This window comes from Thalia democratica, chromosome 7, assembly GCF_965202585.1.
Source record: "Thalia democratica chromosome 7, ktThaDemo2.hap1.1, whole genome shotgun sequence".
Taxonomy (NCBI): Eukaryota; Metazoa; Chordata; class Thaliacea; order Salpida; family Salpidae; genus Thalia; species Thalia democratica.
In genome coordinates, this window is record NC_139171.1 from 36,694,929 (window position 1) to 36,705,839 (window position 10,911).

The following is a 10,911-nucleotide window of genomic DNA, read 5'->3' on the forward strand; positions in this document are numbered from 1 at the left end:
CATCTTAGCGTTACAATCGGACCTTTAATCTAACTAATAATGCATTATATCTGTTAGCACATGTTTAATATCTTGTTTTGTATTATAAAAGTAATAGTATCTTATATTTGCATTTAAATTTATCTTAATTTAATTAGTGGAAGTGAGACGCGTTCTTTATATAAACAAAAACCCAGTATTTGGATTCAAGTAAAATATAAAAAACTCATGTTAAAAAACATTTAAACTTTAAAAAATTAAAGCCAAATTTGTACAATTTTGTGCATTTTTTATGTGAAAGTAGTATGTCCTAGTTTCAACTAAAATGCTGTTAGATTTTCAAATAAAAAAAATCATGGTTGATCATAAAAATAAAGTTTAAAATTTTTAAAGATTTTATTTTACTGCTTTTCTTTTTGTCTGAAAATGCCTGTAGAAGCTATACAGAAAAATTTTAAACAAATGAAAATACATTAAAATAAATAAAGTAAAAGTGAAAAATAAAAATCTTGATCACCTTATGCGCTTAATTAACTAATTGTTTGTTTGATCAAAATTAAGTTTATAATTGAAAATAATGTGTTATAATTTTATTTTAATAATAATAACTGTTAAATAATCTTACATATCTAAAAACAATTACAAAAGAAATAAGTAAGTTGCAAGTTTTAAGAATAAAACATATGAATTCAAACCAACCTGTCTGAGACTTGGGAAGTAGTATTCAAAAATCCAATGTTTTACAAAAAGTCAAGTAGTTTAAGCAAAAAATTCAAACTAGTCTGAGCTACTTAAAGTAGCTTAAGTGTGTGGCAACCATGACTAAAATAACAAGTTATACTAACTGTTCACAAACATACATGTATATTAGGGTGCTTATTTTTACAGCTACTTGTAATTTCTGACAAAAATTTTTTTTTGGAAATATCATAAAAACACCCTGTGAAAAATTTTAGATGATTTGAAGAAACTTTTACCTTGGCACCAACCAATTTTCTAAATTCACCCCTATGCAAAATGTATAGGATCCAAAAAATGTGACTTTAGAGTTTAAGGCTGAATTTTTTTAACATGTGGTTAACATGGTTTAATGTAGTTTTACATGTTACTAATTATCACAAAAATATTGTGAACAATTTAAAACGGTTTAAAAGAAGTTATATAGAGGCATTTCTTAATTTTATGTAACTTTAATCATTTTTTATAAGTTTTCTTGGATTTCCAGTCTTTTTTACAAAAAAAAAAGAAATGCCACCATAAAACTTTCTTAAATTTGTTTTAAATTGTTCACAATGTGTTTGTGTGATAGTTGGCTACATGTAAAAACATTTTCAGCTAAGGTATTTAAGGTCGCATTTTTTGAATCCTATACATTTTACATTTGGTCGGGTTTTATAAAATTTGTTAGTGCCAAGGTAAACGTTTCTTCAAAAAGTCTAAAATTTTGCACAGAGAGTTTTTATGATATTTCCAAAACATAAAATCTTTTTAACTAGAAACTCAAAATTGGCTGTAAAATTAAGCACCCTAATGTGTATCGAACTTGCTTGGTTTTAAAACTTGTAAAGATTCATACTTACAGCAGCAAACAGATTGGTTACTTTGTTTGCCTCAGATAAAAAATAGGTGAGTAGCAATTTTAGGTATAAACTCAAAAGTTGTTAATAAAACTTAGCTTAAAAGTTTTTAACTAAGTCTTTTTCAAATGTTAATACGTCAACCATTAGAGTCTTTGTGATGCTACATTTTAACAAAAGCTTTATATATTTTATTTAAAAATTATTTATTTTTTATTTATAATTTTATTAATAATTAGTTGATTTAATATTAGAATTTAGCCACCTTTGGTTGATATTGTTGATTTAGGTAGTCAATTAATTACTAACAAAGAATACTCAGAGTACTAAAAAATAGCAGGGCTGTCAGAATTAAAAAAAAAAGCTCTAAATGTAATTTTGTTGTTTTAACTTGAAACTAAGTGAGTTGACTAACTTCTGCCTTACATCCTATAAAAAAATACTTTTTAAGTGTTTTATTTTCCTCTAAGATGAATAAGTATAGATTATTTAAAACATTTGAAAAGGGTTGGCAAGTATTTATAAAACAAAGCTCAAGTTTCGTCTGCTTGTGTTATTTAAAAGTTTCATAAATTTAAATATTAAAAAAAATTTTTGTTTAATGTTATTTATTAATTTAATTTTGAAGCCAGATAAAAAAGGTTTCCTTTTAAATTGCAATAATCAACTACAGTTTGTTGTTAATAAGGTGAAAAAATTATTTTACAACACTACTGTGAAACTGCAGTTTTTCCTCAATTTTAATTCATTAGCTCATTCATTGTAAGCGTTGCTACACAGTTTGGCTACTCATAAAAGTCTCGAATTAAAAACTAACTCACACTGAAGCTTATTTGTATTTTTGAAATAAAAACTTAAGTAACATTGAAGATTTTTCCTATGTTGCAGTTTTTATGACTTTAAATATATTTTTTTTTTTTGGGTATTTAAGATTTATAATATTAATATTTTCTGTACATTGGTCAGAAAGTGTTTTGATTTTTATCATAAAAATGGCCAACTCAGACTAGTTTTAAATTACTCGGCTGGCTATATTTCTTTATAAAATTTTGGCATATCTGACATGAGATTAAAGTTTTGAAGTGTAATTTAGAACAATTTTTATAATTTTTTTTTAGTAATTAGAAACTTAACAAAGAATAAAATATTTCTTTTACCTCACCTAATTTCAGGGTTGTTACACACTCAGGACACTCGGAATACTGCGAAAATTTTGAAAATATTAGGATGATTCAGGACAGTTCAGGATAACTCAAGATACTATGTTTTTTTTTTGAAATTCAGAATAGTTATGCTTTTTTCAATAAAAATCTTAGGATAGTTTTAAGACTTTTAAAAACCTCAGGGCATGTTTTTATCTAGATTTTGAATGAGATTTAGTTGATTTAATATTAATGTTATGTTATTTAATAACCAATGTTTTGAAAAACTTGGCTTTTATTTATTTTGAAAAATTAGGAATTTTTAAACCTCAGGATGGCATAGGACTGTTTAAGGTTACTCAGGATAGTTTTTATTCATTCAGGACAGGTTTTTTGACACCCTGTAACCACGAAGATTTTAAAAAGTGGTAATTCATTATATAAATATATAAATAAATAAATAAATATATATATATATATATAAGTTTATTTCAAGATGTAAAACTCAAAGGACTCGAGTTTCGTGCCTATGCACTTATCAGCTTCAACACAAGTTTAAAATAAAGCACAAAACAAAACACACAAATGAAAGGATGAAGCTGATGAGTGCATAGGCACGAAACTCGAGTCCTTTGAGTTTTACATCTTAAAACAAACTTTTTTATTAATAAAGCCCTTAAAGTGGGCCCAGTGTGAAAGATTTAATTTATTAATTTAAATAACTTAATTCTATATATATATATATATAAATATGTGGAAAAGTTAGTTGAATAATTTAATTTAAAATAACTCTTTGTGTACTTTAATCAGTAACCTTTTTTTTTTTTTTCACTTAATTAAATAGATTGATTATTTTAAACCAACATTTTACTTCTTTGATAAAGTCAACATGATTTTGAGTTTTTATATTTGTTTAAATTTATGAACAAAAATATACTTTTATGTCTTTGTTTTTAGTCATAATATTTTTTTAGACTATTTTTCAGTATTTAGATTTTAAGAGCTTTTTATTTTAGTAAAAGAATAAAAGTATGAATTTGTAATTTTAAATCTTATTTTGAGTTTTAATAATATTAGATTTTAGTAAGCTGATTACAATAGCTCTAAATAATCCTTAAACTGATAGATACTATTTGATTTATAAATAAGTTGTAAATTTCTCTTTGGTTAGTTTTATATTCTGTACGGTTCAATTAGTTTAAGAAACAGATATTTTAAGAAAGTTAGGATATTTTGAAATTCTAAGAATAACTCAGGATAGCTCAAGATATTTGAATTATTTTAAAACTCAAGCTGATTCAAGATAGTTTTTAATCATTAAAAAATCAGAATTTAATAATTAAATGTTTTGTTATTTTAAATTATAACCAAATTTAATCAACAACTAATTTTTATTTATTTTAAAAGCTTACTTTTTATAGCCATGTGGCTAGCTCTTCACTACTCTAATAAATAAGGTTGTGTTTGCGCCAGAGTAAAAAAAACTTTTTTAAGGATTCAAAAAAATCAGGATGAATCAAAATAATTTAAGGTCACAAAAAATTATTTTTTGACTTAAAGAGTTGCAAAACTGGTAATAAAGCTAATAAAACTACTCATAGCTTAAACTAGTAGTTTTTTTACTTGCTTTAAAACAGTAAAGTTCAATCTTGTCTTTAGTTTAATTAGCTGCCTTATAGATTATAATTTTTTTTTAAATATGTTAGAACAAAGGCTTTTATATAAATAATATGTATAAATATACTTTTAAAGCTTACTAATGATTTTACAAAGCCTGATACAGTCTTGCTTGGTATTGATGCTACTCAGGAAAAATTAGGCCAATCAAGCTAGTTTAAACTGTTTTAAAAACTTTAAGCTTTTTTTTTGCAAAACTGAGGGTTTTCTTTTTTATAAATTTAGTTTTCTTTTACTTTTTATGTAATAGTCATCCATTTTTAGTTATTTCAATTTAATTTTAACAAAAACTTTCAGACTTTGGTTCATATTTAAGAGTTTTTGACATTTATCAAAACCAACTCAGGCAATTTTTCTCTGTCACAAAGAGTGGCAACCTTCATATTAGGCTAGTTTTATTTAATTAATATGTTTTTAATTAGATCTAATGAGTAAGGCAACCTCGTTAAAAATAATTTGCACTTGTTCAGTCAATAGTTCTTAAATCAGGGTTTCCCAAACTTTTTTGCAAATGGCCCCTTTAAAGAAATTAAAAAAGCCATGGCCCTCTTCAACAAGATTACTCATAAACTACCAAACTACCATAAAAACACCAATGACCTTTTTTTGCTCTTCATCTGCAACTCAAGATTATTTAGTATAATTTTCAAATTATGACCTCATGGCCCCCCTGTGACTCCTTTACTGCTCATGCCCCCCCCTCTTACCCCTTTGCTGCTCGTGGCCTCATGAGTATCTGTCATGGACCACTTTGGGAAACCCTGTCTTAGGTACTTTGAGAAGTAGTTTTAAAAATGGTCATAAACAATTCAATAAAAAAAATGTGAATGCATACATATTTTGATTATTCAAGCCTAAATATGTGCTTTAAAAAATTAAAATTTATTGTGTTTACAAAAAATCAGAAATTATTGATATATATCTTGAGAAAAAAAAATTCAAACTTTACCCCAACATTTAGAGTATTTAAAAATTTTATGATTATCACCAAACCTAAACTATATGCATAAAAATTATTTTTAAGAGGTGTTTAGATCATCTTAAACTGTTGACTTCACATTTTTTGAGCTACGTATTTAATAAAATTTCTATATCGATTATTTAACTATTAAAACTGTTATAGATGTGAAAATTCACCTCAGCACTCGGGTCTTAATTTGTTTTTATCAAAAATAAGCAAATTATTTTGGCTGATTTACTTTTACTAAAAAAAAGTGCATTAAAATATAAAAGATATCACAAAGTTATAGCTAAATTTCAAATTGGTAATTCAAAATTGCTTTTAATAATTAGTAAATTTTTAAATCAGATGGATTTTTAGAATATTAAAGTTAAGTTTTACTATTTTACAAGTATGCTATTATTGTTTTATTTATAATTAGCTTTACTGATCAATATTAATTCTAAGTGTAAAATGTTTTAAACAAAAACAAATAACTCTTATAAACAACCTTGAGTATAAATACTGTTACAATTTTAATTAGATTAAAAGAAAATCTACTTTTCGTATTTGTTTCAAAAAAATATTTCTGATACTATTTTATTTCAAACAAATTATTATTTTAATTGAAATTTTGTGTAAACTTTTTTTTTTACAATTTTTTTTATCCAAAGCTTATTCGTTTGTTAAAGTTTTATTATTATGATTTTTTTAACATACAGTTATTTAATGATAACTTATGTAATTTAAGTTTAAATGATTTCAAAAAACAGTACAATACCAACCTTCTTTGGAAATGGTATAATTACTCTTATGATTTTCATTGGCTGTTAGATGTGCCCATTGTTTTAATCTTATAGTTCTTTAAACATAATTTTTTATGTCTCACACAAATGCAATTTTTTCTTTTTAACAAATTTAGTAAAGAATAATTTTGGTGAAAAATGCCTAATTAGTAAGATGTTCTTGAAACTTATGATAAAATGAAATAGTTATCATACATATCTGGCAATAAAATTTTTTAGAAACCTATATATGTCTAAAAATGCATTTGATTTTTAGTTCCAACAAAAATATATATTTGCAGTAATTTAAGCACACACACGCACACATTTTTACAAATGCAACACCTAGAAGACTTCGTTTACATCGCCGAGGGCTTGCCCAACGAAGTCAAAAGCAAGCTGGAAGAGATAAAGCTGATCGACGAGCGGGCGGAGAAGCTCAAGTGGAAGTGCAACGAGAGGAAGAGGAAGGCGTTCGCTCGGCTGCAAGCGGACCAGAGGGACGGCCGAGAGCAGAAGACGCTGGATCAGGTGCACGCGGACCACCAGAAGATCGTCGACATGCACAAGCAGAAGAAGGAGATAGCCGACTGCGTGGTGGGCATGATCGGCAGGTACGTGAAGAAGCTGGACTTCGACACTCTGAAGTACAAGGCCGAGCTGGAAGAGGACAGCCCCGGCATCACCGCCGTCATCGAGAGCCGGTTCAGGGAAGAGCCGAGGGTGGTGAGGGCGGCTGAGAGGAGGAAGTTGCCGGCGAAAAAGCCGCGCGTTTTGGAAAAGAAGCAGATCGTTCAGCACAATTTGCCGTTTAAAATCAAGCAAGAGTTTGTGGAGCCAGAGAGGTTTGTTAATGGTTTATTTTAAAGTTCAACATAAAATAAAATATTTAAATGCATAATTAACTTACACAAGTTTTATAATTACAAACACTTGATTTAAGGTGTAGTATAAGGAACTGGGAAAAAATAAATAAGACAGATTTTTTTATATATATAACTGATAAACCTTTCTGACAGAACGGCTGTGGGAATCTTCAGCTTTTCTCAGCAACAAAAAGAGCAGAGTGGCTTTCCGAGCTTTGTTAAAATAAAGCAGGAGCCCGGTTTGGAGACCAACCAATGGTCTCCCAGGGCGCCGAGGACGAAGACGAAAACGTCGAAGGCGGCGGCGTGGGAGCGGGAAAGAAAGAATTCGAAGAGGAGGCTCCTTTCTTCCAGCAGCTCGTCGGAGGAGGAGGAAGTGGAGAGGAGAGTGGACGAGAGCAAGTACTGCTTCTGCCAGGCGAGGTCGTACGGCAGCATGATTGCTTGCGAGGGCGCCGGCTGCCCGATAGAGTGGTTCCACTACGGGTGCGTGGGAATCACTCACGCGCCCAAGGGCAAGTGGTACTGCAAGGTTTGCAAGGAGAAGGTTTGCGTGGAAGAGGTTGTTTTGGGTGAGTGAAGTTGCGTTTTGGTTTGTCTGAGGTTGATGTTTAAACATGGTTTGATTGTAAAATGTCTTTGACTGGATAGAAGCGTTAAACTAGGTTTTCAATTTTTAATACCTTTTTTTAAAGCCTTTTACGAAAATTAATAACTTTTAATGTTATAATTGCATAAAAGTATGCGGTTTAAACAAAATTTATCACTTTGGTAAACAATTTTTAGGTAAATTTAATAAACTAAAAATATTTTTTTAATGATAACTATAGAGTTTACTTATTTTTTTACATACATCTTTAGTCTTTATAAGGTTTCATTGCAGCAAATAATGTTTATACTTTATAAAAAATTATAAGTAGAGTGTTTTAATGCGCTTTTTAATAAACCTGTCAGTAAATTTGTGTAATTTTTCTAGTTAAAATCTTACCAACATTTTCGATAATAAAGGGTTCATATAAAAAAGGTTTTTCATTCCAGCTGGGCTAAACAGATTTTGATAGCTCACTTTATCAAAATAAGATAAATTAGATGTACTTTCCAGTTACTTTGTTCACATCAAAAACAAAATAGCACTTATAAATAAGTAAAGGCGTCGATACAAAGTTGGTTTTGTAGATAAATCTATTTAGTATTCTAAACAAAAAGCTTGACAAGTAAAATACAAAAAAAGACAATAAAAATTTTCTTAAGCTACTTAATCTTTAATAAGTACCAGGCGCTTTCGAAATTGAATTGTTCAAAATTTTGATTTTTTTACTGAAAAATGTCTTCAGCCATTTGGACTATGTGCATGTATATTTGAAACAATCGAAAAAGTTTTTAATAAGTTTGGCATTCAGATGGTCTTAGTACAAGATTTTAAGTAGAATTATGTTGGTTTAAACTCTTTATAAATTTTTTAACAGCGCACCTTGTTTTACAGAACATAGTTTAAGTATATATAAAAATAATAAGTACCGTAATTCTAGATTAGGTTGTTAATGCTATATTTACTAAAGCCTGGATTCAGAGTGGCCAAAAACCTATAAAAACCTGGAATTTGACAATTAAGAAAAAAAAAACCTCAAATTTTGAACAAAAATCATGAAAAACCTGGAATTTTTTAAAATTATAGTTTTTTAACTATGTTAATAAAAAATAGTTAATTTTATTACTTTTGGAATTAAAAAAGTGTATTCAAGTTTTTTATTAGTAAAGCAAGGCAATATTTCATTTACTGTTTTAGTTAAAGTTCATTGTATTTTGCAGAATATAAGTAAAGATTTTTATTGATGAAATTTTACTTGCACTAAAAATCTGTTGTAAAAAACTAGTGCGAAGTGAAATAAGTAGAAATATAAGACGAATTGTTAGTTAAGTTTTAATTTAGTTATTTATACTTAATTAAATTTCTTTAGTTTTTGCACTTAGTTCTTGTTTTAATTTTAATTTAATTCAACTTTATATTAGCTGTTGCAAATTAAAAAAAAAAAATTAACTAAACAGGTTGATAAATCATCTTATTAGTAAAAAATCATCAAATTAATACTAAAAACAAACTTTAACTGGACTGTATGGCTATACATGGTATATATCAACATAAGGCTTTTGAGCAATTATATAAGAAGAACTTAAAATAAATATTTTTAAATAATAGTACAGGTTGCAATAGAATAATACAAAAGTTGAATAATAGTAATACTTTATCATAATAGTTGAAATCTATCAAAAAACATCTTTTTTAATTGATATAGATTTAATACTATAAATGGTTAAAAAATTTGTACTTTGAAAACCTGGAGAAAATTTTTCAGAAATATTTGACCAAACTGTTAGATTGTCAAGCCTCTAGTATTGAGGAGTTATGGTCAAAAACGTTCATGTTTTAAAACAGCAATATAATAGGTGAAATCCTTTAAAAAAAACAACTTTGAATAGATAATTAAGCGAGAATTTCAGACTACAATAAATACTACCCACTCTATCAAGTATAACAACACTAAAACGTCTTTAACTTAAGTTTTTATAAATTTTTTTTAAACCTGAACTTTACTTTAAAAGAACTTGTAAAAGGTTTTTTTTACATTTGAACTAAACCAAAAAAACAGATAAAACCACTAAAAACGACGACAACATTTAAAATATGTTTTTGTTGTTGTTTTTAGTTTTTTTCTAAATTATTAAAACTTTTTAACGTTTATAAAATTATTATATGTTTTATTTTAAGAAAATAAATAAGAGATCTCAACTACTGGAGGAGAAATAATGAATTTATTCTTTCAAGAATTTATTTTACAAACTAAGTTTCGGTCAAAGACCTCGTCAGTGCTTAAATAAATCTAAAAAACATATGTGACAGTCATGGAAAATAGCATTTAAACAATTAAATTAAATGAATTTAATTGTTTAAATGCTGTTTTCCATGACTGTCGCATATATTTTTTAGATTTATTTAAATTATTTTGGACGCTCAAAATATTTGGTTCTAGGACCTGATGCACGAAAAAACATTTCGGTTATCGAGTCGCAGCAAACGAATACCTTTTAATGTCTTTTCCAGGACAGTTTAGCTTAGTTTTACAAGCAGTTTTTTGTCAAAATTAAACATCGCACAAAAAACTTAAGGAATAGTTAAAATTCTAAGAAAACAAAGAGAATTTAACTCTTTTAATTTTTTGTGTTTTCCATAAACTTAGTTTGAAGCCTTAAGCTCTTTACTTATGTAGTTGCATGTAAAACTAATTTGTGGTTAGAAATACAGAACAAATTAATTTTTCACTGTAAATACTAAGTGGAATAAAACCAGAGCATAAGCTTAAAAGCTAAGTTTTAGACTCTAGTAACTCGAGTTTTTAAACAGCGTTGTGATTTTAAACTAATATAATATCTGCGTATTTCTACGAAATAGATAGATTAAAATTCTGTTATTTCTAATAGAATTCAATTACATACTGCTCTTGACTTAAATGGTATTTAAAAAAAACAGCAGTGATTTTAATCTTAACACGTCATTTGCATACATGTGCCTTTAATACTTTATTACTGAAAAAAAACAAACGCTAAACAAAAATTGTTTTAAAGTATAACCTATTCATTACAGAAAAAACTATCAAAATAACTAAGTATATTTTTTTACAAAGTTTTATTCGAAAAAGTTATCAAGAACAATTAAATTAATTACTAAATAAAACTTACATAGCAGTATAATTGTCATAAATTATGTCTGTTTTTTGAAAAAATAAATTTCAAATAACATTTTAAATACCCATGCTGCATATTAGAAATAAGAAATATGAAAAACAGTTTACTTTAGAAAATAAAAATAAAGAGTACTCAAACTTTAAAATGTTTACAGTTTGTAATTTTTAAAGCTTTAAGGAATAAAGTCTGCAAATATTGCTTGAT

General features: G+C 27.2%; 1 protein-coding gene across 1 annotated transcript; it reads left to right on the top strand.

Annotated features, from left to right (window-relative positions):
- Positions 1 to 6,436: 6,436 nt before the first annotated feature.
- LOC145841339 (uncharacterized) lies at positions 6,437 to 7,546 on the top strand. The gene is made up of 2 exons (XM_082948699.1): positions 6,437 to 6,945; positions 7,120 to 7,546. Exons 1-2 carry the CDS (start codon positions 6,437 to 6,439, stop codon positions 7,544 to 7,546), a joined length of 936 nt encoding a protein of 311 aa, XP_082804825.1.
- Positions 7,547 to 10,911: the final 3,365 nt, after the last annotated feature.